This window comes from Drosophila erecta, unplaced genomic scaffold, assembly GCF_003286155.1.
Source record: "Drosophila erecta strain 14021-0224.00,06,07 unplaced genomic scaffold, DereRS2 tig00000000-arrow-pilon, whole genome shotgun sequence".
NCBI lineage: Eukaryota > Metazoa > Arthropoda > Insecta > Diptera > Drosophilidae > Drosophila > Drosophila erecta.
In genome coordinates this window covers 25,209,695-25,233,503 of record NW_020825194.1, presented here as the reverse complement: position 1 = coordinate 25,233,503, position 23,809 = coordinate 25,209,695, and the positions used below count along the sequence as shown (strand labels likewise).

The following is a 23,809-nucleotide window of genomic DNA, read 5'->3' as shown; positions in this document are numbered from 1 at the left end:
ATCGTTCTGAGCTTGGCCGCAGTAGCTTCCCAAGTTTTGGACAGTTCACAGGTCGCCGGGCGAGAAGCAGAATTAGCAGAATATCGGACTAGGATAAGCTCGTAACTCGGAATCTCCTGCGGCATGATGCAAGTGCCCCTGCAACGCTGTTCGTGCGTCTTGGCAGGTGAGTTGGCCAACCAGTCGGCTCTGACCCAGACCCAACCAACTACGGCGCGTAACTCAACAGTGACGAGCGATCCGCTGTCCGGCCCATCAGCCCAATCACTATTAGCACTTCCTTTGTAGGGGCGTCTGTCTGTCTAAGTTTTTGCTGCCTTGCATATTTACGAGGCATGCGTCTTGCCTTTTGCCCACTGGCTGCCGCAATTCTTGCCAGCCAATTGATGTTGGCGTGCGTTATTTCAGCAATTGGCATAGTGTCTGAAAGGCAATTTTTAGGCAACTCTTACCAATACCATTATTAGAACCTCGTTTCTTCCGAACGAATCAAGCAACAGCTTTAATAATTGTGCACTATAAACATTCAAAAAATGTTAGCTACTAATCTTGGAAACTATATGTTTCCAGCTTGAGTACCTAAATTATAGTAAATTTGGTAAAAGCACCGATTGTCTGTATGCAAAAGCTTTTGCTCCCTCCATTTCAATTCTGGCTTTTGACCACTGTGCGCCCGACGTAAGAGTAGGAAGCTGATAAATAAAGATCGCAGTGCAGAACCGTCTAAGCCGTGCTATCAGCGCCCAGAATCGCGACGTACTTGGCCTTAATATGGGCTTCGAAACTCTTCGCTGCCATCGCCATCGATGGCTGCCAGGGCGTTCATTTCCATTTGGTGCGTCGGCAGTTCCACAGCTCGGAGGAGTTCTTCGCCAGATTCCACGGACGATTAGAAAGCGTTAATGTTGGCCCGTTTCTTTATTCCAGTTTTGGTGCTGCTCTGGAGTGGCGGATTAGCCCAGCTGCAAGTCCAGGTAAGCTTTAAGGATATCTTCCCTTTTAAACTGTAATCCCCCCCTTTACAGGCTCAAAGTGGGTACAACTATGGTCGTCCTGAGGTAGCCAATGTAGGAGGAGCCACCGCTGGAGGCCGCTTGACACCTGCACCATATCCCACAGCACCAGCCCTACCACTTACTCCCGCTCCGGCCCCCACCGCATATGGGACGGGCTTGTTCCCCTCACCCGCTGTTGGATTTACGCCAAGTGGACAGGCTACCACTGCCTTTGGAGCCCCCGCCATTGTAGGAGCCACAAACCCCGTTAACCCGCCGAGGAGAACTTCGTCTGGCGGTTTGTCCACCCCATCATCTCGCAGTGGACCCTACGGACCGCAGGCTTCGCAGTACGGAAATGCTCCCGGCGGGTCTCCAATCCGAGTTCCTAGTGGAACCGGAGACAGCGGGGACTACAACGATTCCGATGGTGACTACTCGGCCATTCCGGGTGTTCCTGGAGTGGATTATCCCATTTACGCCCAGGTGCCGCGCACCAATTTCGACTGTGCGCAACAGCCTCTGCCCGGATACTATGCGGACATAGAGGCCCAGTGCCAGGTGTTCCACATCTGTGCCCTCAACCGGACCTACTCCTTCCTGTGTCCCAACGGCACAGTGTTTAGCCAGGAGACATTAGTGTGTGTGTGGTGGAACCAGTACGACTGCGTTTCGGCGCCCAGCCTATATGCGAATAATGCCTATATCTATGATTACTCTGAGAGAAGTGGCTCCAATCTGGGATCATCGAATGCCAATAATGCCTACCGCCCGGGTGCTTCTTCCTCGACTGCCTTCGGGGCACCTCTGGCCACGACTGGAACACTGCGAGCCACCGGAGTGCCTCAGGTCGCTGGATATAACTCCGGACGGGGGTCCTATCCTTCAGCCACGCCCACCCCAACCGCCCAGCCACAAAGCCCTTATGGCGCTGGGGCCGTCCTCCGTCCCGCCATTATCCCGACCGCTGGAGTTAATCGATTACCACCATCCGGAGCTGCTGCCGGCCTTCTGGCCACTGCTGCCGGAGCTCTTCCCGAGAGTTCAGTGGCTGGATTCGGGCAACAGCAGTCGGGCGGAAATAGGGAGTACCTGCCGCCAGCTAGCGTTGGACAACAACGGCAACGAGGAGGCACCAATGCATAGGTACCAAATAGAATACACTGGCGAAACCCCTGGCACTTGTACCCGGTTATATGACACTAATCTTAGTGACTCTAGACTTAGCCTCTTTATAGAATGTTAGGAGCTCCAAACATAATTACTTGTAAAATCCCATTCATTGAAATATACTACAGAGAAGTTCAAAGCAATTCCCTTCATGCTTGTAAAACAAGCTTTAAGATAATTTAGAACTTTCGCGACCCTAAACGTCAGCATATTATTTCAATCTGACTAAGGAAATTCTGGTATCACACTACCTTCTAGTTGCTATTCACTTGCTTTAACTGAAAGAATGTTTAATGCATTGAAACAAAGTTTTGTTAAAAAATGATTTTTGTGAAAATAACTATAACTTTACTTTATCTCCAACCTTTTCTTTATTGAAGTGCACTGAAGAAATCATATTCTAAGGTTTTTTTATCCTTCCCATGCGAAACATTTCCTTTCTGCATCAGTTTTCCGTACTCCTGTTTAAAGTCCGAGCGGATATACAAGTGTTTGCCCCTTTTCAATTTCGGCTGACCCGCTTTGGGCAGAGGTATTGTAGGGTTAAAGGCCATCTGAGTGCTGTCGAATTGCGTAAACAGCTCGTGGGAGGTACTAAAAAAAGAAGCAATATTTGTTGAAATCGCATATGTAGTCGGCGTCTAATTACGTACAGTTTGCCTATTTCCGTGGGCAAAGCTCCCTCGCCCGATGCTGGCACTCCATGAGCAATGTGAACGGCCATCCGTCGCACCGTGGGATGATAGTGACGTGCCAGAAGCGCAAGCTCGTATAGCGCTGTGCTGGCTGCGTTACAGTACTCAGGATCGTCCAGTTCGGGATCGTAACGTCCAGATCCTATCGTAGTGTCTGTATCCAATAGGTTGTCGAGCACAGAAGTGAGCTGGAAGGTTTGTTTTATGGTGCCAAGCGTGGCCAGGGTGCCATTATGGAGCAGATGCAGACTTCCAGTTAGCAAGCGTTTCATGAAGGCCATTAGGCGCTGCTGGCTCATATTGCGACGACGCTTTACGAGCACCTCATCCAAAGTTCGCAAAATAATGGTGAAGTCATCGTGATTCTTGCCTGCTTGCACCGCCAGCATATTTCGGTAAAAGTGCTGGTAAAATCGGATGGGGTCGATGTTTAGCACCTCACCCTGGCCGGAAAGGATAACAAATATGGTCTGAACACAGTGCAATCGCTCTCGATAGCCCAGCTCGTCTTGATCCTCTAGAATGCGGTTGAGCACGTCGATCAGATCGGAGAAAAAGTCCAAATTAATGACGTGCGCAAATCTAAAAACCATACTCTATATTAAAAGTTCCAAAAAAGAAATTTACAATGACCACTTACTCTGCCAATCCTTCTAGGATAGCGCTCAGCACGCGCGATGTGGGATCGTTCTTAAGCACGCGGAAATAAATGGTAAATACCATCTTTATGATCTCAGTGAGCTTCTGATGCTTTGCTTGCTTGTTTTCCTCGGCACGGGTTTCCTCCAGTTCTCTGTTAACCTCGGTGAGTTTCTTACGTCTTTTCCGCTCTTTCTTGGACAAACTTAGTAAGCGTTGACGATGCGACTCAAGCTTCTTTTGCTTTAGCTCGTTCTCCTTCTCGGCATCTAGGTTTACGTTCTTGATTTTAAGGCCCATCAAACAGGTGATGCACTCCACATGAACATTGTTCTGCTTTGTTTTGATCAAGTGGTTGATGCGTCGCACAATGAAAAGAGTCATTTCCAACCGCTTGTCGTTGGAAAAGACTGTTCGGAAGCACTGATTGACCGCCGTTCGCATCTCCGGATAATTACAATTCAGCATATACACCAGGAGCTGGGCAATGTTTTGTACGTAGTTAAAGTAGGGATGTGCCACAAGCAAATCACACATGCACTGTACTGCAACGGTGGCCAACTTGACGGTCTGGGGCGTCCTTAGACCACCTCTCCTGTTTACTTGCGCTGTGATCTGTTCCAGTTTTTGCAGAAACTTTTTAAACTGTTGTAGCAAGGCGTTTTCAAAGGTTACACGATCCAGAGTGGCCTTGCGAAGCGTCTGCATCTTGGTGTCCACCTGACCCACTCGATACTCGGGCAAGATGTCTTTAAATATTTCGGTGACAGAGATTATGGCCAGCTTTCTGACGGCCATTAGGTTGGCCTGTCGGCTGGCTGGGTTGACTTCGTCCATGAGCTCGTACAGCGCATGAAAGTTGCGCATCTTGTCCTCTGGTTTTTCAAGCAACCCCGAACAAATGATTCCAATGCGATACTTCTGGCGCTCGATCTCCTGCTGCCGGGCAATAAGTAGATCCGTGGTAGAAATCAGTTTTTGGACGGGAGCGGCGGACGCGGCCTCAACATCGTTAACCACGTCGTCATCGCTGTCCTCATACTCCGTATCAGCATCTTCCTCGGAATCATCCTCCTGTTCTTCTTCATTTTTCTTTTTCAGCTTGGGCTTAGGTATGTAATCCACCTCTGTGGTACGGGTGATAATCTGACCATCCCTGGACTTGATTGGCAGCAAATCCATCTTTATCTTTTGCGCATCCTGTTCTTTTTTCGTGTCGGATGCGTAGGCCCTTTCTAAGCCAATGGATTGGCCTTGGTCAGGATCCTCCTCGCCGGTCGCCTTTGCCTTTCGTTTGCGTTTGTTAGCCTGCAGCAGGGCAAGATCATCACCATCCAGCATATCCGCAACGTTATCAAGCATCTCATCGTCGCCATCCTCGTTGTCTTCCTCGAGCGGATCCAATCCCAGGGAGGCCAATTTGTTGTGCTTCTTACGCTGTGCTAAGTTGTCCCGCTTTCTCGCCTTTTGGGAGAATATATTCTGGCCCTGTTCGCGTTTTGATTTCAGTTGATCGCGCTTTTGCTTCTGTTTTTGTTGCTGCTGCTTTGACAGCGGTGTTTTTTTCGACTTCAGGTGAGCGGCCCGCTTCACCGAGCTGATTTTGACCTTTTTCTATAATTATTTGGCTTAAAGTGTGCATTAATTACTTGATCTTTCTACTTACAGCTCCCATTGCACCAGCTTAAGACGATAATTAATTAGTTTTCACAAATATTCACTTGTGAATGGAACGAGCACATGGGAAGCTAACGGAACTGTCCACTCGTCAGCGGAGCGCAACAGCTGCTTATAAGGGGATAGTAGTTTTCAGTATTTTTGCGTGCGCTACCTTAAAATACTATGGTCTTGAATACCATTTATTATATGTTAGACAATTTCTAAAACATAAATTGTCTGCTTCCTGAATCACTAAACCTACCAAAGATTATACCACACCATCTGAACTCAATCTTCATTGCAAAGGTAAGAGGGTATTATTGTTATTATTAATATCGTAATAATCCCATGGTCACACTTAAAAGAGCAGTGTAAACAAAAAACACGGATGTCAGACGAGGAGGAGGATTATATGTCCGACAAATTCCTGGCTGGGTGAGATTAGATTTACATCTTACGCACAACCACCATCTAATACACTCTCATCCTACCCCAATTAGTCTGCAAGATGTCCGTCCTAGTTTGGTTAACAATCGTGGCAAAAAACGGCAGATTGAAGTCGAGTCCAAAAAAGAGGAGCTCAAGAAGCGGCAACGGGAGACAGCAGCTTCTTCCGAAAACGTAAACAATGTTCGTCTACAGCAGTCCCTGAACAAACCAATACCCGCCGACAACAAAGGATTCCAGCTCCTAGCCAAAATGGGCTACAAAGCAGGCTCTGGGTTGGGCAAAACTTCGGATGCGCGTACGGAGCCCGTGGGGATAACCATAAAGAGCGGTCGTGGAGGCCTTGGGCGCGAGGCAGCCGTTGCAGAGTTGACCCTTAAGCGGCAGGAATTGCGGAGGGCACATCTCCTCAGCAAGGCCGGCATTGAATCCGGCGAGGAAGTCAGCACTGAGGCTTATAGAAGGCGTGCGACTCATAAAGCGGAGGAGCGCAAATTGCAGTATGACATAAAACGGTGCCAGCAAACCTGCGAATCGTTAGATCTTAAGTCCGCTATCACAGAACCAGATCTCGATTTCTTTTGGCCACCCAAACCAAAAGATGAAGAAGAAACACAGAGCGATGCCGACGATTCTGAAGCCGAGGTGCCATCCAAGGAAGAGTCATACAGTCCTTCAGAGCAATTAGAACTCCTCACTAGCTATCTGCGCACTGCATATTACTTCTGCTACTGGTGTGGAACCCATTACGAAGACGCCGAAGATCTGGGCTCTAACTGTCCAGGACTCACTCGTGACGAACACTAACTAGCTCCAGTCAATAAAAAATGTATCTTGATTGCTTACACATAATTTCAAATAATCAGCAGGTTTAAAATATTTTACAATAAGTGGTCAAAAAACAGTAAGCGGTGTATCTGTTTTGGGGAAATGCATATAAATGAGTTGTAATCCAGTTAGTGGGAGCTACAAGCGACCCTCCAGTTTCTGTATCAGATCGTGGGTCCTTTCGATAACACTGAAAATGAATGGGCGTTCCATAGGATCGGTTCGCAGCATGTATTTAATTAATTCGTGCATGTCCTAGATAAATATTTAGAATTAGATTTTGTTGAGTTAGAGAAAAGGTTTATTACCTCTGTGTAAATGGAATCCTCAGGAATGTTTATGTTCCCACTAAGCACAGCCAAAGCCACGCTGTCGCCTCGCTCGTAGATGGGATCGTAGGGTGAATTAAAGTAGCACATTGCATAGAGCACACAACCAAGACTCTGAAAGCGGGAATATATGGAAGGAGATGTTATGGAAGAAGTCTAAGACTGCTTTCTTGGATCTGTTTTACCCATATGTCTGAACGCTCGTCAATTGTGCAATATGTTTTCACGGTAAATAACTCTGGAGCCCGGTAGACAATGGAGCTCCTCTCCTCGGCCTCGTCCTGCAGCCGCTGGGCATCCGTCTGGCCCACAATCTGCAGTCGGGCTTCCGTCATGGACCCGAGATCCACAATTATAGGCTCAAACGAGTCCGACAGGCAGATGTTGGCCGTTTTCAGATCTCGGTGGGCCAGAGGCACCGGCTTTGCCTCGTGAATGGCCTTCAATCCCTCGCAGACGCCCAGAAAGATCTGCAGGATCTGGGCCTCGGGCATGTGGTCCTGTTTCCGCGATCGCAGCTGCAGGTGGTCCGCGAGAGATCCGTGCTTATAATAGGGAAGCACGATGAACAAGGTGCTCGTTGTGTTTATAACTATGTCCGCCTGGCCCTTCAGCTCGTAATCCACTACCCGGATTACGTTTTCTGAATCAATTTTTCGGCAGTTTTCGATTTCTCGCAGAGCTATATTCTGGTCATCGATGCTGTGGCAGGTGATGCGCTTTATCGCGTAGCTACGTCGCGTGGAGGAGTTTTCCCCAAGGTCAATTAGACTGAAGCCCCTGCTCAAACACTCAGATTAGATATTTCAGAGGAGATAGTGGAGCAAATGGTACAAACCCTGTCGCCAGCCGTTCGCGGATTGTGTACCGAGATCCGTTGATGTTTAGGGTCTCCTTCCGACAACTAAAGAGGCAGCCGCGTTTCATGATCAGCGTCCATCCTATACTTTGCATTTTGGTTAAATTACGCTATGGACTTTACAACTTTAAGCTTAACAACTAGTTCAATTCACATACAAAAATCTAAATAGAAAACAGAAAACTGAACTGCAATGTGTACACTGGGAAGAGTTTACGAAGTTCGGTGATTTTGAAATAATTTTGTGAAGCTGACTATAGAGGAAATTTAAGCATTAATTTAATTTTATTTTGACGATTATCATTTCCTCACGCGATTATTATTATTTTTTTTTAATCCTTGGTGTATAGACAAAAGGAATTCATGATTCTGTTATCGCATAATCGCGATTTCTCTGCACTACAAACAGCTGATTCGAAGACAGGGCGGTCATATTTGCCATGTGGCTGTTTGCGTTGCCACCTAGTTGCAAATTGTTCCTCACGAATTTATTATCGTGCGGAAAATAAACTTAGCGTTTTCCTAATTTAATCAATTACAAGTATGGAGGATGACGCGTGGCAGGACCTCGTGGGCATCAGCGCCGACCCGCCCAACAGACGCGACAAGTGCGAGAAGTGCAAGTGGGTGGTAAAGCTGGGAATCTGCAACAAAACCTGAAGTCTCCCCATAAAATCTTTACAGACGACCTGTGGTAGTTTGCTGGTGCCCGGCTTTACCGCATCCACCTGAGGCGGTGGACTCACAGATTGTGATATTGCAACACCCTGCAGAGGAGAAGAGATCGCTGCGCACAGCACTGATGCTGCAGTTGGGTCTGGAACCAGGAAAATGCGTCGTCTACAAAGGCAAGCGTTTTCCAAACCATAGAAACCACGCTGATCTGCAGAGGATTCTTGACTCCCCACAAACACTACTTCTGTATCCCAGCCGGGACTCAGTCCCACTGGACGAGGTGGACCACAGTGCGGGTCCTTACACACTGGTGCTCATCGATGGTACCTGGCCTCAGGCTAAAGCCATTTATGCTAGCAGTCCAGCTCTACACCGCCTGCGACAGGTGAAACTCATCGCCGTGGGCATAAGTGACTACATCATCCGAACCCAGCCTACGGAAGGATGCCTCAGCACATTAGAGACCGCAGCGCAATGCCTGGCCGTGCTCGAGTCTCGACCAGAACTGAGGCAAACGCTTGTGCGTCCCCTGCACACGCTTTGCAAGTACCAACTAGACAACGGAGCCGTTGAACATCAGTCCAAGGAGTTCCTATTAAAGAACAACCAATACCCCAAACTCATTGGCAAGCGGCTCAGCCGTCTGCTTAGAAACACCGCCTGCGATGGCAATGAGGAATCGTGATAGCCGTGACAGAAAACACCGGATAAGTTGCATGTGTCTGTGCTTTATAACCAACTTTGTGCTCCGGTCGTAGCCGTATTTGATTTAGTAACGCCAATATAATATTTTATACTGATAAGTCTGAGCTGTGGCCTTTGCTGATAGTCATACGGTGGGTTTGTTCCTGGCATCCGTGAGAGCTCTGGTGAACACGCACTTGACGATGGCATAGCCCCGCATGCAAGCATTCGTCTCGTCCTCTGGGGATTACACATTAAATATTTCGTTTGCAATTTAAGAAGGCCCACTGAACACTCACTGCCTTCAGCTTCGCAGGCTTCAACGGAATCGCCAGTGGCTGGCCAAACATATTTGCGAACCAAATCCGTATTTAACTTATAGTCCGTCATCAAACCGGACTTTTCGAAGAAGCAGTTGAAATAGCACTGCAAGAAATCTTTGAGTATCGGAGGGCAAAGGATCCTGAAGGGACACCTACCATGCTGGTTGCCCTATCCTTGTCATCTGGTAAGTCGCCGGTGTTATTAAACTGCAAGACATTGGCTGAAAAGGTGATAAATAAAGTCACATATAGCCTTCCTTATCCCTCGCAGTTTTTTTTTCCACACTCACTCGTCGACGTTATAAAACTAGCATTGCAGTTCCGATTAACCTCTTCAAAATCTACGTAGTCAGCATCTCTAGGAGCTGCAGTGGTGGTGGAAATGTCATCCACATCGCCATCGAAACTATCATAGTTTATAATGAAAATATCGCCATTGTCCTTGGCGTGATCCTGAAGAGCCTTGGCACAATTCGGGCCCAGGCTCAGAAGAGCAAAGACAGCACAAGCACTAACTAGTGCGGAATACATCTTGAACTAACAAAGTGATGTGTGGGATTTTGTGACTGCCCTTTTATAAATCGCATTCTCATGCATTTAATAGATTTGATCGTGCCATGCACTGTTAGAATAATTTGACATAGTATTTCCGGAAATTGAGTACCAATAAAGTATACTTTGAATAGGATTCACACAAAAGAACCTGATTTTTCAGTGATTGATCAATTTAGATAATATCTCACTAAATGAATCTCTGTTACCATTGAGAATTGGTACATTACTCCACTTACCATACGGGATCATATTCTCATCCGCACAGGCAACACGAGCCGTGTAAAACATGGCATGCATTTGCATCTGCACTTCCGGATCGTCGGGTACGATATCCTGTGCAGCCACCCAAATCATGGATAGAAATCCGATTAAATATAGGCAACGAAACATTTCGAGTAACTGACTGGTAAGCAGATTTTTTCGCCCCTATATATACCGATTATCGCTTATTGTGCGCTAAATGTTTTCAAATTCATGAGATCGTTTGGTAGTTAAACTAAATTGTTGCACTTTAATCGAACAATAAATACATGCAATATACGCGTATACAGAAATATAGGACATCAATCATCCGTCCAATTTCAAAATGAACGATAAACGAAATTTACATTGTCAATAAGTCACACGAATTATATACTTTAAATGTAGTTCACTGGTTCGAAATCCATAGTTTAAATGTAGTGATTGGTCAACATAAAGCTCATTACAAATTGAACATTAATCGAAATCTACATAGTCAAACTTATTTAACTCAAGCTGTCATAAATGTTTGGCCAATAAACACAATTGATGAAAAACTTTAAACTTCTTAAGGGTAATTCAGATTAATTTGATTTTGCGTTTCAGTAAACTTACTAGATACCAAGTTGCATAATCCTAATAAGTTTAGGTCTCTGCAATTTGAGCTTAATGTGCTGTTGAAGAAGATTGACGGCATATTCAGTGGGTCACAGTAGTTAGTTTGAAAGGAGCCTGTTAACTTATAGATAACTTTAATGGAGATTGCGCAACGCGGTGTGCCTAGAGTGAGAAACCATCGTACAGGATCGGATTAAATTAGATTAGATTAGGGTAAAATAGTTTAGTTTTGAATCTGGGGGGCCATAAGTGTAATTTCGCTTAAAATTTTACTCGCAGTAATTTTCGCTTGGATTCTGATTAAATTACTCTATGCAACGTCCACGTCGCATCCACGCGTCAGACCTTGGCGCCCCAGGCCCTCTTCAGCAGATAGGCGCCCTTCTCGGCGATCATTACGGCAGGAGCATGGGTGTTTCCCGCGGTGACCTGCGGCATTATGCTGGTGTCCATGACTCGGAGTCCTCGAATGCCGTGGACTCGCAACTCGTGGTTGACCACCGCCATGGGATCGTGGCTGGGACCCATCTTGCAGGAGCCAGCCTGGTGATTCTCCGGACCCGTATTCTGCCTCACGGCGCACTCCCAGTAGGCATCGCTGCCGAAGGCATTGCTTTCGCATCCCTTGGCCACTGTCTTGTCCAGCCGCATTCCGTACTGCTTCATTGGCGTCGTTTGCGACAATCGGATGGCAAACTTAATGCCCTCCACCAGTGTCTTCACATCCCGCTCGTCTGTTAAGTAGTTGGCCACAATACGCGGCGGCTCTAGGGGATCAGCGGATCGCAGGCCTATAAAGCCTCGCGATCGGGGGTTCAAAACTGCTGGGAAGATCTGGATGGACCGAGAGTTATTCGAGAGCAACTCGCCCACCTGTCCTGTGCGGGCACAACTGGCCAGGTAGCCGCCGAAAAAGAACTGGAGATCGGGAAGGTCAGGCCTTTCGGCCCATCGAGTGGCCAGTTTTCCGGTCACATCCGAAATGCCAGTGCCGGACATGAGACCATCCCGGAACAGCAAGTACTCCATAGCCGTGGCCCAGTTAAGTGGCGCCGTGTCCGCATCGTCAATGAAGAAGTTGGTAAAATAGGCCACGTGATTGTGCAGATTCTTTCCCACGCCTGGTAGGTTGTGCACGGTCCTCACATTCACCTGCTGCAGTTCGTCCTTGGGACCCACTCCACTCAGTAGCAGGATCTGAGGCGAGTTGACAGCGCCAGCACTCAAAACCACCTCCTTCTTTACCAGGATTTTACGCATGCTGCCGAATTGGTCACTGACTTCCACTCCCAGAACATTCTTAGTGTGCGGATGAATAAGGATCTTGGTGGCCGTGGTGTTAAGCAGGATATGCAGATTGTTGCGCATGCGAGCCGGTCGCAGGAAGGCCCTAGCTGAGCTATATCTGATTCCGTTTCGGGCCGTCATCTGGGCAATCATAAATCCGGTGGAGTTCTGACCATTCAGATCCTGCACGGAGAAGCCCAATTCCTCGCTGGCCTTCAGAATGGCGTAGGATAGCGGTGGGTTGTATGGAAACTTGCCCACTGGCAACAGCCCACCCTTGGCGTGATATTCAGTGCCCACTTCATCCAGTTCCTGGTTGTCTTCTGACTTCTTGAAGAACGGGAGCACGTCGTTGTAGGCCCAACCAGGATTCCCTTGCGCTGCCCAATTATCATAGTCCTCCCGGTTGCCGCGTATATACATCATTCCGTTCATTACCGAGGTTCCGCCCAGAACCTTGCCACGCGGCCAGTAACAGCGCTGCTCCGCCGAGGACAGACAGGCCATTCGCTCCGGTTCCGTGTTGTAGCGGTAGTCGATGTCGCTGCCAATAAAGTTGAGGAACATTGAGGGAATCTGGGCTCCCACAGGCTCATCGCCACCTGGACAAGACGGATAAGATATAGCTATTAGTATATGTACTTTACATATTTGGTAAGTGGGTTTTATATAAGCTTAGATGTGATTAGTTTGTCTGATCTATCTAAAATGGAGAACTTTTAATGTCATTCGACGAAGACTAAGAACTATAACTTATCCAGCTTCTTAAATGAACATTTATCAATTTAACTATAATTTGTGTAGTATTTAGCCTAATCTAAGTACCTTTTCCCAACAAAGGGCAAGATAAAAAATGGGTTAGTAGCAAGAAGAGGAAGTTAACGAATTGTTTATGCTTAAATGCCAAATTCCTACCGGTTAAGGTAATAGATATGCACCTAAGACCGAAGACCACAATAAATGAAATAACTGGTCGTGAGTCTTGATTAATAGACCCTAACTGCCCATTAAGAAGCAGTACAAACAAAGTCCAATTCGGCCTTCAGCAGTTGGGTGGGCAGCCTCATTTGGCTTTTGGGACATTTGAGGCACGCTTTTGCTTAACCCATGGCAATCCATTATAATTAGTATATTGGCTCAATCGGCGTTCTAGAATTTCCGTTGCGCTGGGCCCACGACTCTCGTTAATTAAATCGATTCAAGTGAATCTTTGATTGCCACAGCGTGGGAGCCGAAAAAATCTTACCGCAAAATCCTGCAGTAATAATTTAACTTGGAGTTTCAACAAAGGAAATTAAGCAAAATAGCCAAATTTTGGAAAGAGATACTAATGTCGTGATACTAATGCTGTGATTCATTGAGTGCAAGCGTTATATATGTTCCCGAAATTGTTAATAACTTGTTCTGCGGCCACTCTTAACATACATATGTCTGTGTCGCGCAAATAAAAAACAAATGCGTTTCTTGGTGTTTACGCCACTGGATAAGAGAAAACAATTAGCAGCGGGAATTCGCGTTCAAATTAGCTTCGATTATAAGCTAAAGCAAATAAACAAGCTGCAGTCTGGAGCATTGGACGAACATCGTCTCATAAATATAAAGCGAATAACTCTTCCAACGCTAAAATGATTTGTATACACGATATTTAAAACACAGTGGAAAACATAAAAACAGAACCTCATTAGTTGAAAGAATTAAATTCGAAATTCTTCTTCTTCTCTAATGGGAAATGGTAAATGTGATAAAATAATTGATTTGACTTCTGCGCTGCATATATTATTATTAAAAACCATTAACATAAGTGCAATTATTAACACCGCGTGCTGGCACATAAGTTGAATATAAATTTTTAAATAAAATATAACAAAAATAAGTGGCTTGGACATTAGCCCAAGAGTGACAATGATTTGCGGCATCATGAAGTGCAAAGATAGTATATGGTTTATCACAATTACACCACCAGTTGTGCCATTAACCCGATGCGAGTTTATTCCAGGGGTCAGTGTGCCAGGCACCGGGTGACTTCTTCAATCAACAATTTGGAGATTTGAAGAATTTATTTTTTTCCGGCATGTTTTTGGCATTGACTAATTCTAGCAAGAATCAAGCTTTTGCGGCTTGCTAGCAACAAAAGCCACTTTAGACGAGGATTATCTGTTCATAGCGATATGGTCGTATAATAAGCCAGGTAATAGCCGCGGCTAATTGCACTATACAATCAGGCATTGTTGTATAATTAACGCCAACGCATTGACAACTTCGAATGCGTTTCTCTTGCGCGTTTTTTGGCTCGTAATTAGTGTAATTAGTGACGAGGCTTAAAAATTGTCGCTATAAGCAATTACTGTGCGCAAAAATTGGAAAACTAAGGGAGAAGCACAAAGTAAGCCAGGCAGAGCCGAGAACGTTCATAGGGAAGTCGTAATAGAGCCATTAGAATGCTTTCCCAGGCCTGGAAATATTTCAATTGATTTTCCAAGCACTTAGTCGTCTGATTAAGACATTAGTGTTTGACGAGAAAGAAGTAATGATTAATGATGTTTGTTTATGTATTGGGACGATGAGAGATACAACTTAAAGTGGACTTAGTCACCCAATAAACTGCCTTTACTTACGTCTGTAATAGTTGCTTTTGAGGTTAAACAAAATGATACAATTGTATGCAATTTATAATTAGGTATAACATGTTTAGTTACTCATTAAAGGTATGCCAAGTAACATGGCCATACATATTAAGTTATTTATTTCAAATATATTTAATAAGGATATCTATTGATATTCGGCGTTATATTATCTCGTTACTGGGCTGTAAAGAAACAAGTTATCTTAACACTCATGCTCGAACAAATTAATAAGACACATTTTAAATTATGCAGTGCTAAAAAGCCTCTAATACGAAGCTCGCCGCATGTTTGTGTCTAATTAAGTCAAAGTGAATGCACTGCATTGAATATCGACTCCGATTAGCAGAATTAAATACACTCGTTATTCACCCACATTCGCAAAGAATCATGTATTACACGTGATTTCCGAATCGTTATTCATTCATTAAATAAGCTGCGAGCAACAGCAATGAATAAATGCAGAAAACAAAGCCAAGCCAAACGAAAATGAAAATAACTTTTCAGGCTTTGTAAGCGGGCTAGCAGCTCGAAGTAAATCCTATACAGAGAGAGAAGATATTTGCATGGGCCAAGATTTGGCATCGGCTGAGGTGGCAGCTCGTTTAGTTTACATAATGCTCGTGGCAGTTGCGGTTGCTTCTTTGCCGCCGAGTCTTGCCCAAGTGGCATTAGTGTTGCTGCCATTGTGCAGTTTATGCCGCTGTTGAGCTTCAATTACTTCTAAACAAATGCCACATAACGCGCCTCTAATTGCCGTGAGCAGTGTAAGTTTATGTTACTGGGATGTGTATAGGTATGAGTTGCTGGGGCAACATCCCTTACCGGCTTCGATCAAAAGCACCTTCCATTGGGGCACCTCGGACAGTCGAGAGGCCACCACAGAGCCCGCTGAGCCGCCGCCAATGACAATGAAATCGTACTCGTAGTCCGGCTCCGATCGAAACTGTAATAAAGTTGGAAACAATATGGAGATATGGGTAGCCACTTTTTGTGGTCGTAATCATTTATAGCTTACCCGAGAGCTGGCCCTTCCGCAGGGATCCTCCAGATCGCACTGGGAGCGGATGAAGACCTCCAGGAGGCCCATGAACAGCATAAAGGCACTACCACCACATGTGGAGGCCAGGGTGGGCCCAGTGGGCACGCCCACCAAACAATCGCAGGCTGAGGAGCTGGCGGACATGTTGATTGACTGAAATACACAATGGGAATTTCATTTTTACTACTAAATAGGTTACAAACTACAGTCAAGTTAAAGTGTAAACGAAAAAGAAAGCACGAACTTTAAAGTTCGTGTTCTAAGTTTTTTGTAATCTTGATAATTTCTATTCGAATTAAATAGTCAAGGAATCTAAGAATGAAGAAATGTTTTCAGCAATTGACTTTTTTCCTTATTACCATTTTCATTTTTACTACTAAATAGGTTACATACTATACTCAAGTTAAAGAGTACAAAATAAGAAAGCACGAACTTTGCTTAAAGTTCGTGTTCTAAGTCTTTTGTAATTTGATAATTTATATTCGAATTAAATAGTCAAGGAATCTGAGAATCAAGAAATGTCAGCAATTGATATTCTCCTTATTACCAATCTCAAAACTATTTACGAAATTCGATAGAATGGCTTTAATTGTTTATTTGCTGAATTAATTATGCATTTTCCAGCTGATTAATCGCGAGTCATAGGGCAAAGTCATCAATTTTTGAAAACCGCAACGTGAACTTCTGTTTAACCTTGTCCACTGAGACAAAGACTATGTTATCAAAGTAACGCTCCAGCAGCAGTGCTGTAATTAACAAGAGTACCCACCGAGACAATGGGCGTCGTCTGTCCCAATGCACACAGTAATGCGGCAGAGAAGAAAAACCCGAATGAAATTGAAATCAGAAAAGATACTTTTTATATCTTGGCCGTTTGGCAAACAAACGGCAACTGCCCCCAGCATTGGCAATTACCGAAAGGCCAAACAGACAGCTGGACGGACAGAAGTCATAGCTCATCATCCGAGCTCGGCTTTTGTTCCGTCGGCTGCTGCTTCTGCATAGTTTCACATGACCTTAGCCCCAAGCGTCCAAAAATATCTGGCTGGCTTCCCTTTTCTTTCCTATTTGAAATTTCGAAATTGACGACCAAATGCCTAACAGAAGCAATGAGGCTGCATGGAATTACGGTAGCCAACGACGGTTGGGTAATGTGCAATATAATTAAGTCATTTGTTCGGCTCGTTGGTGGTCGACTTGTGGCCCCGGGGCTAAACAGATTGACTCCTGGGCAGCTTTGAAACGGGATCCGTTCTAAGCTCCTTTTATGTGAAGAAACCGTCTTAACTGCTTGCTTCCAACATTGCTCTTCACACTCCTTTTTGGGCGGTTAATTAGCGCCCAAAAATGAAACCAAAACCAAAACTAAATCCGAACCGATCCCCGAAATCAGTGCATTTTTGGAAGATGCTGACAACGCTTTTGACCTCAATTAACTCGAACAGCTTGAAGCAATCAAATTGCAATTTGCACCCATCCAAAAACAGAAACCAAAACCGAACCCAAAGCAAAAAAGTAATTGAAACAGAAACTTGAGCTGAAACCGAGAGTGGAACAAGAGAATCACCTAAGCGCAGATCGAGAAGACCATGCAATTGCTACAGTTCGTCTGTTTTGGGTGCCACAATGGGGCTCACATCTGGCATTTGGAACACGATTTTTCATTCATTTCAATTGCATTTTGGTGTCTTTCGCTTTTAAAGTTGAAGGATGCCAAGAAAGTGAAGCGGACCGAGCTCGCGCTAAAAAATAGAAAAATACAAAAACAAGAAACAGTCAAAACAAAGTCGGAGAACATACGCAACTCACGCGAACGTGGAAAATCGAAAAGAGAGGCAGTTGACCTCGCAGCCAGTTTTCCAGCAGGCTCGTAAAAGCCAGGCAACAATAGTTGCAACAGACGAACTTCAAACGCCGAGGAAAACGCGTGCAAAAGTCGTGCAGCACTTAGAAAATCAAAAGTTGTTCGGGGCAAGTTTTGCATTGGTCCACGGATTTTGGTTCACTTCTCCGTGGCGGCTCATGGAAATTGGTGGCCAAATCCTAGGGATACTATAGCCGGAATACTTTGACGCCGATTTAATTATCTGGTTCATTAATGACGCGTTCATTTGGGCAAAGTGCCAATATTTTCCGAAGGTAAACAGGTGTACATTTAAGAATGGCTCATGCTTTATTACTTTGACAAGAAGGAATAATATACAAATTAGCAACTACGATTGAGCTTGGAAGCTAGTTCTAATTATATCTACCATTTATATTAAGTCAGTCAAATCCAAATAAAGTTAAGTGAAAAAAAACTAAATTAAAATTGTACCAAATGCACAATTTCTAATTTCAATTAAAGCTCCACAGAAATCTTTGTTTGACTGTGAGAACATATTAAATTAAAATTACTAAATTAGCCTTACGACACTTTTCCTTGTTATCATTTGATTACTCGCGCTTCCTGTGTAACATATCTGACACGATTATCAATGGCGCTGTCATAATTACAGTGTTTCTTGAATTAACAACTTTATCGGATCTAAAGCATGGTGCATAATCCCTTGAGCACTGAAGCGAACCGAGTGTCGATTAAGCCGACTCGATGCAGTTGTCTTCTGGTGGTTTGTTTTGCACTCGCACGATAACTTCATTGATATTGCTTGGCATTGTCTTCTTTGCTGCGTTTGAAGGTTTCTTTGAGCTGCCAGTCAGCCAGTCAGCCAGCCAGTCAGTCAGTCAGTCATTCAGTCATTCAGTCGTTGAGGCGGTTAGCCAGTCAGTCAGTCAATCAGGCATTCAGTCAGTCGGTGTGAACAATACCGCAGCTTGGGGCTTGGTTTTGGGCCTTGTTATACAGTTATCTCGTTGCCGCTTCTGCCATATGTTTAGGCATAGTTTTTCGGGTGCTTATTAATGTGGGAACCGCGCATCTATTAGAATAATAATCATAAAGTAATGCAATTTATGCGTGCCACTACAAAGGCGCCAGATGAAGCTGTGCGATTTGAATGAGTTGTGTAAGGTCCACATTTGGAAGGGGTGGGATCTTAAGGTGCCTTGGTCAGAAGATTCCAGTTCAGACTTTGGAACTACTTATTAGCTGAATTCTTTTCTATATCACAATAAATCAGCTGGGAATGCAATTTTGGGATTACTTAAAACTAAGTAAATCAAACAAAACACCTTAGGCCGTCCAAGCCTTTGTAGAATGTCATCAGCTTTATTGAATTACGCCTTGAAAGACATGAAATAACTCAAGTTATTTTACAAAATTTCACATCGATTTTGAGTCAATTTCAATTAGCGACTTCCGACTTCCCGGGCTGGTAAAAAACTTGAATAATAAGCTCAAAACTACAACAAATTTAATGCTCAACACATTGCGGCAAATTGGAATCATTAATTTGGCCAACAGACCCCGACTATAAACGGGAACGAGTTTACTTGCACTTTGCAGCTTACTTCTATGCTCCAAATCAAAAAATTACGGTTAAATAAATAAAGAGTAGTTCAAGAAATAAAGTCGAACCATAAAATTTTTCACTTTCGGGCGTCAAATTGACAAGCGGCACCAAGCTGGCAAGGTGAATGAATAAATTAAGAAAGCATGGTAAACGCGGCAAAGCAACAGCAAGCTGAAATACATTTGGAAAAAGTTCATAAATTCGCCAATAAGCCAAAGCGGTGGAAAATCTGGCCAAGAGCGAGGCCATAAATTAACACGAGGATAACGAGCCCCTCCCGTCAACCCCCGTCGATATTACGCAGCCATCTCCGGCGCTTTTGGCCGTTAGAAATTGGCCAAGAAACCAGCGAGTGTGGCAAGTTAAGGCAACTGGAACTGGGGCTGCAGCTGGAATCGCAACCTGCAACCTGCGACTGCAATGGCAAACAGCAAACACCAAACATCAACTGGCAACTGGCAACTGGCATCGCATTCGCGTTCGCAGCTAGACTGGAGGAAGCTGCCGCGCAATATCTGGCCAACTTGGCCAATGTGTGACTCAAAGTCTGAGTGGCCCAGACGCCGTTGTTGCCGGTCTCATGGCTCTTTGGCCATCTCTTGACTTCCTATTTTCACTTTCGTTCGTCATGCCAGTGGCGGCACATAGAAATGCAGCAACACAGCAACGGACTTGGACTGCAGGCCCACTTGGCTCCGCTCTTTTTTTTAGTTCTGTACCCTCGCTGTTAACAATAAGAGTATCAATGTTTCATGCAGAAAGCTTTAAAACTGAGATACTACTTTGCGTAGAGTCGTTAAGGCTATATCGTCACGGATGTTGGTACTGATCGTGAATATATATAATGTATATAGGGTATATTACCTTCGGCTAACCGCAGCTAGCGTCCTTTCTTGTTTTTATACGGTTTAGTAAGGGAATTATGAATGCCACTATTGCGTCTGAAATAGCATTTGTTATTTTTTCACTTGTTTCTTGTTACTTTTGCGTACTTCATGTCGGTTTTCTGTGCCTTCGCGTTTGCCTCAGTCAGTTGTCAACGCGACATCAACAATGTGCGAATGTGTTGTGTGAGAATTCGCTGCCACATTGTCATGCCCCATCGCGGGATTGTTAATTAATAGTGGATAATATTTAGTTAATGCACTTCTGCCGACTCCGGCCAGGTTAACGGCTTTAAGAGTTGAGAAAAAATTACAGGCGTTCGTTGGATAACTATCTTTGTACCTAAAGATTCTTCTAACCGGATTTCCCTCTGACAATTCCACAGCTTTTGTTTTACAAGCTAACAATCGTTTCGTCAATATTCATAGAGATTTACGAGGCTCTAGTGAAAAGCAACAAAATCGGAACTCGTGTGTATCAATATCTTCACGATGGGCAATTGCATTTTTATTTGTTTTCGTTTGCTATTATTTCCAGAGAATTGCACAGTATAATTTATTAAAACGGCATTGACCGGCACGACTGACAACGGACGTTTCCACCAGAAACAGAAGCGGAAATACCACAATCCTATAAATTTCCCATTTTTCCTCGAGTTTGCTGGAAAGCTGTGCAGAAAATACCGTTTTACATAATTTATTTAAATTTTGTTTTTCGGCCGGCCGGGCTATTGTTGCACGAACTACGTGATTGAATATTTACAACATTTTGTTGCATTTCGCTGGGCAAAATGTTGCGGCAACTGCATGTAATACCCTTGGCGTTGCCAATTACGTGGCACTCGTACTGTTCGTACCGCTCGTACCGCTCTTGCCGCTCTTGCCGCTCCTAGTCGTACAATTAAGCTCCGAGTGAAATTCTGCAATTGCGCTGCGCATCATTCCGGCGATTGTCAAAGACCCCAGATGAGAGTTGCCTTGATTGATCGCTGGTTACGTGCTGGATAAGGCAAAAAGCCGCAGCCACATCAGCAGCATCCATCCACATGCACATCCACATCCACATCTATTCGCAGGCCCGAGGCGGATGCAAAAACGGCCGAAACCAAAGCCAAAAAAGAGAGGTAACAATACTCGTATAAGGTGGCCAGCTCGGCCCCGAACAACGTTGATTCAGGAGCTGCCTGTCAACTGGGTTGCCATTTCATGAGTTCGGCTTTTGGCCTGCAGACAGTAACAACACTTTTAGTTTCATTGCTAAATGAGTGAATTTGTTAACAGGGTTGAAGTTGCGCTGTAATTGATGTTTTGCCGGGATTTCTCACGCTTGTCGTCGTCAGGATAAGATTTTGTGGGACGCCCGGAGGCCGAGCGATTGTCGATAATGAGCTGATAGTAGCGTTGCGAAATCCTCCAATGCCTGCAATGCTACTAGTTTTTTACTGCAATACGACCCTCTTCTACGAACTGATGTCGATAGATATGCACGTAGATACTTATAGTTTTTTAAAATAATCCATTTGAGTAAGAACATTTTTGCACTTCAAATAGGTTGAAGGTTTCAAGTGCCTTTAAAAAAAAATAGTTCAATTTCTTCAATAATTTTACACAATATGCTAATTCCGCTCCCTAGGAAACCTCACCGAAAAGCACTCAAAGATTTGTCCCACAAATGCCGAGATGTGGCTCTGACCTGGCAATGTGCCATAACGAATTGTAAACCAATAAAGCCACGTCAAGCCCTGCCGGAGACCAGTTAAATGGCAAACGGCAGAGACTACATGCAGAGTATCTACATTGAATGCCCGAAATGAATGGACGACTGCCAAAATGCCCAAAAGGGGAGCAGACAATCGCAAGGCAAACAAACGACAGGCAGCAAAAGCCGTTCGATGTCGATGAAGAGGAGTAACAAAAGCCAAGCAACAGGCTTGGGCCAACTTGAAACTGTTTTTCGAATTTTCTCCCACTGGCTTGTGGGGCCAGAAAAATGCTAACAGCAGATAAAGCGGCGACAGCACGCTCCCAAAACATGGAGTCGTACAAATTTTTATCTGCCGCTGACATTTGAACATGACTTCAAAAAGATCTACGGGACGTGTGTGCAAACAGTTTTTGTGTGCGGAGGCTTTGGAGTTTTTGGCCAACAACTACAGAAAAGAAAGCTAAGCGTGGGTGTCATTCGGTCAAAGCACCCTGCTCCATTGCCCCCGCCGATCCCCCTGGACATTGAAACCTTCTCCTATATCGGCTGGCCACTGTTTGCCCTCAATAAAATTGATGGATCATCGCCGCCCTCTTTGATTTGCTCTCGCCAATAAAAAAGTACGGAAAAAACAAGCGAATTTAAAAGACCCTAATTCGAACATCGAATCCGATATGCAAATCAAGGTATTTTATTTCCAGGCACTCGAATGCGAACTCTTTTTTAATGGGTTCAGGTGTAAATGTGTGAGCACGCCTAATTAGGAATTATTTGTTCAATTGTTCGGAAGAAATGTGTAAGTTGTGCGCGCTTTTAGCCTAAAGCTCCTTTGCAACATTTTACATTTTTGGGAATCACTTTTCTTATTTTGTTGGCCTCTTGATGACTGTAATGTTTACTTTGATGATTAGATGGCAAAAAACAGCGTTATAAATTATACAGATTCCGCTGAAATACACAGCGGAACTGACTTGCTGTTAGGTGGTACTAAATTGGTAGGGAATTCAATATATTTGACATGACTTATCAATCTCTATAAATGTGTCTTGTATGACAGGAGTTCTGTTGATATTTATAGAAATATCTTTTAGTGTTAACAATAATTTATGAACAAAATGTAGGCTCGTTAGCCTGAAAACGTCGCTTTCAGTTTGAAAACCAAAGCTAGCACCCAGCGGAAATTGGGTATGAAAGAAATGTGCTCACCATAAATAAGCGCAAGTAGTTGGTCTTTTACAATGCGACTCATTTCGTGAAAATGAGGTGGTGGCTAATAAGCGGCGGAATCGGGGGAGAAACCGGGCTAATTTCCTGATACTGCAATGAACGTTTAATGAACTGGTATCGTAAAACACCTTAATGTGGGTACATTTTTAAACGAATAATACGTAAGAAACGTAGAAACGTAGAAACGTGTATAGAGCAGAAATCGTGAGGCATTCTATACTCTGTGCCAGAAAAACAAACCAATCGAATTGGAGCTATTGCAAACAAAGTGCAGTGAATTTATCGCCGTGAGCCATCAGAAGACCGAACAAAGTTCCGTTTCTTGGGCTTATGACAATGGCAAATTTCCAGCAGACTTGGGCCAAAAAGCTGTCCAAATCTTTTGAGCTTCCCCAATGCCAGAAACGGACATCGCGGATTTTGGGGTTGTGCAAAGACCGAAAAGGCAGAAAATAATAGAAATAACGGCGATTGCATCAACTTACGTTCGTGTTGTCCGTTGCTTGGGTGTCTGGTTTCCTTTTAGGCCTCAAATATTAAATGAATTGCTTATTCCTTATAGAAAATGCCTCGAGCAAATTGTTCAATGGCCCGCGTAAGACAAAAACTTGTGTGCTTTCTTAAGCACTCTTTTTCTAACACACAAAAACACACTCGTAGCGCCGCACAGTGGTTCTTAGGCCCCGACTTCTAGGGTTTTGTCTGGAGCACTGCACTGGATGGGCTTTCTGGTTTTTTTTCTCAGCTTGTTCGAACTGCGCGCAGACGCAGAGCGTTACCGACTCAGCTTCTGGCCAGCAGGCGCCAGTCTTTTTAAACTGGCGAAAAGCTCAAACTCAACGAAAGACAGCTTAAAGCTGGGCCAAAGCTGCGCT

General features: G+C 44.5%; 7 protein-coding genes across 8 annotated transcripts; 3 read left to right on the top strand and 4 right to left on the bottom strand.

Moving 5' to 3' along the window:
• The first annotated feature begins 20 nt into the window (after nucleotides 1-20).
• On the top strand, nucleotides 21-2,306 carry LOC6552981. Its single transcript, XM_001979129.2, has 3 exons — nucleotides 21-166; nucleotides 928-974; nucleotides 1,026-2,306. The coding sequence occupies exons 1-3, from the start codon at nucleotides 124-126 to the stop codon at nucleotides 2,139-2,141; spliced, it is 1,206 nt and encodes a 401-aa protein (XP_001979165.1). The 5' UTR covers nucleotides 21-123; the 3' UTR covers nucleotides 2,142-2,306.
• A 206-nt stretch (nucleotides 2,307-2,512) lies between these two features.
• On the bottom strand, nucleotides 2,513-5,310 carry LOC6552982 (nucleolar complex protein 3 homolog). Its single transcript, XM_001979130.3, has 4 exons — nucleotides 5,166-5,310; nucleotides 3,501-5,113; nucleotides 2,819-3,442; nucleotides 2,513-2,759 (listed from the first exon to the last, which is right to left on the bottom strand). Exons 1-4 carry the CDS (start codon nucleotides 5,172-5,174, stop codon nucleotides 2,537-2,539), a joined length of 2,469 nt encoding a protein of 822 aa, XP_001979166.1. The 5' UTR covers nucleotides 5,175-5,310; the 3' UTR covers nucleotides 2,513-2,536.
• Nucleotides 5,311-5,482: 172 nt separating this feature from the next.
• On the top strand, nucleotides 5,483-6,467 carry LOC6552983 (G patch domain-containing protein 11). Its single transcript, XM_001979131.3, has 2 exons — nucleotides 5,483-5,593; nucleotides 5,659-6,467. The coding sequence occupies exons 1-2, from the start codon at nucleotides 5,547-5,549 to the stop codon at nucleotides 6,410-6,412; spliced, it is 801 nt and encodes a 266-aa protein (XP_001979167.1). The 5' UTR covers nucleotides 5,483-5,546; the 3' UTR covers nucleotides 6,413-6,467.
• On the bottom strand, nucleotides 6,439-8,056 carry LOC6552984 (serine/threonine-protein kinase 16). The gene is made up of 4 exons (XM_001979132.3): nucleotides 7,601-8,056; nucleotides 6,948-7,542; nucleotides 6,742-6,876; nucleotides 6,439-6,688 (listed from the first exon to the last, which is right to left on the bottom strand). Exons 1-4 carry the CDS (start codon nucleotides 7,714-7,716, stop codon nucleotides 6,572-6,574), a joined length of 963 nt encoding a protein of 320 aa, XP_001979168.1. The 5' UTR covers nucleotides 7,717-8,056; the 3' UTR covers nucleotides 6,439-6,571.
• LOC6552985 (DTW domain-containing protein 2) lies at nucleotides 8,046-9,564 on the top strand. The gene is made up of 2 exons (XM_001979133.3): nucleotides 8,046-8,244; nucleotides 8,306-9,564. Exons 1-2 carry the CDS (start codon nucleotides 8,165-8,167, stop codon nucleotides 8,979-8,981), a joined length of 756 nt encoding a protein of 251 aa, XP_001979169.1. The 5' UTR covers nucleotides 8,046-8,164; the 3' UTR covers nucleotides 8,982-9,564.
• LOC6552662 (general odorant-binding protein 84a) lies at nucleotides 9,044-10,270 on the bottom strand. 2 transcript variants are annotated; one of them, XM_001979134.3, is made up of 5 exons: nucleotides 10,095-10,270; nucleotides 9,594-9,818; nucleotides 9,460-9,524; nucleotides 9,280-9,406; nucleotides 9,044-9,220 (listed from the first exon to the last, which is right to left on the bottom strand). In XM_001979134.3, the coding sequence occupies exons 1-5, from the start codon at nucleotides 10,246-10,248 to the stop codon at nucleotides 9,126-9,128; spliced, it is 666 nt and encodes a 221-aa protein (XP_001979170.2). In that variant the 5' UTR covers nucleotides 10,249-10,270; the 3' UTR covers nucleotides 9,044-9,125. The 2 variants fall into 2 exon arrangements, with proteins under 2 accessions (XP_001979170.2, XP_015010422.1); XM_015154936.2 differs by lacking the exon at nucleotides 9,594-9,818 and having other exon boundaries at nucleotides 9,105-9,220.
• Nucleotides 10,271-10,349: 79 nt separating this feature from the next.
• LOC6552663 (glucose dehydrogenase [FAD, quinone]) lies at nucleotides 10,350-23,808 on the bottom strand. The gene is made up of 4 exons (XM_001979135.3): nucleotides 23,420-23,808; nucleotides 15,643-15,819; nucleotides 15,450-15,570; nucleotides 10,350-12,605 (listed from the first exon to the last, which is right to left on the bottom strand). The coding sequence occupies exons 2-4, from the start codon at nucleotides 15,808-15,810 to the stop codon at nucleotides 11,056-11,058; spliced, it is 1,839 nt and encodes a 612-aa protein (XP_001979171.1). The 5' UTR covers nucleotides 15,811-15,819; nucleotides 23,420-23,808; the 3' UTR covers nucleotides 10,350-11,055.
• Nucleotide 23,809: the final 1 nt, after the last annotated feature.

Coding starts and splice junctions, on each gene's coding strand:
- LOC6552981 (XM_001979129.2), top strand. CDS start 124: ATGATGCAAGTGCCCCTGCAACGCTGTTCGTGCGTCTTGGCAG. Junction 167..927: donor CTGTTCGTGCGTCTTGGCAG/GTGAGTTGGCCA, acceptor TCTTTATTCCAG/TTTTGGTGCTGCTCTGGAGT. Junction 975..1,025: donor TAGCCCAGCTGCAAGTCCAG/GTAAGCTTTAAG, acceptor CCCCCTTTACAG/GCTCAAAGTGGGTACAACTA.
- LOC6552982 (XM_001979130.3), bottom strand. Junction 3,443..3,500: donor ATCCTAGAAGGATTGGCAGA/GTAAGTGGTCAT, acceptor TATGGTTTTTAG/ATTTGCGCACGTCATTAATT. Junction 2,760..2,818: donor CCCACGGAAATAGGCAAACT/GTACGTAATTAG, acceptor TTCTTTTTTTAG/TACCTCCCACGAGCTGTTTA.
- LOC6552983 (XM_001979131.3), top strand. CDS start 5,547: ATGTCAGACGAGGAGGAGGATTATATGTCCGACAAATTCCTGGCTGG. Junction 5,594..5,658: donor TCCGACAAATTCCTGGCTGG/GTGAGATTAGAT, acceptor TACCCCAATTAG/TCTGCAAGATGTCCGTCCTA.
- LOC6552984 (XM_001979132.3), bottom strand. CDS start 7,716: ATGCAAAGTATAGGATGGACGCTGATCATGAAACGCGGCTGCCTCTTT. Junction 7,543..7,600: donor CGCGAACGGCTGGCGACAGG/GTTTGTACCATT, acceptor GTGTTTGAGCAG/GGGCTTCAGTCTAATTGACC. Junction 6,877..6,947: donor ACGAGCGTTCAGACATATGG/GTAAAACAGATC, acceptor TCCCGCTTTCAG/AGTCTTGGTTGTGTGCTCTA.
- LOC6552985 (XM_001979133.3), top strand. CDS start 8,165: ATGGAGGATGACGCGTGGCAGGACCTCGTGGGCATCAGCGCCGACCCG. Junction 8,245..8,305: donor GACAAGTGCGAGAAGTGCAA/GTGGGTGGTAAA, acceptor AAATCTTTACAG/ACGACCTGTGGTAGTTTGCT.
- LOC6552662 (XM_001979134.3), bottom strand. CDS start 10,248: ATGTTTCGTTGCCTATATTTAATCGGATTTCTATCCATGATTTGGGTG. Junction 9,407..9,459: donor AGGATAGGGCAACCAGCATG/GTAGGTGTCCCT, acceptor GATTTCTTGCAG/TGCTATTTCAACTGCTTCTT. Junction 9,221..9,279: donor AGCCTGCGAAGCTGAAGGCA/GTGAGTGTTCAG, acceptor TGTAATCCCCAG/AGGACGAGACGAATGCTTGC.
- LOC6552663 (XM_001979135.3), bottom strand. CDS start 15,810: ATGTCCGCCAGCTCCTCAGCCTGCGATTGTTTGGTGGGCGTGCCCACT. Junction 15,571..15,642: donor GCGGAAGGGCCAGCTCTCGG/GTAAGCTATAAA, acceptor ACTTTATTACAG/TTTCGATCGGAGCCGGACTA. Junction 12,606..15,449: donor GGTGCTTTTGATCGAAGCCG/GTAAGGGATGTT, acceptor CGTCTTGTCCAG/GTGGCGATGAGCCTGTGGGA.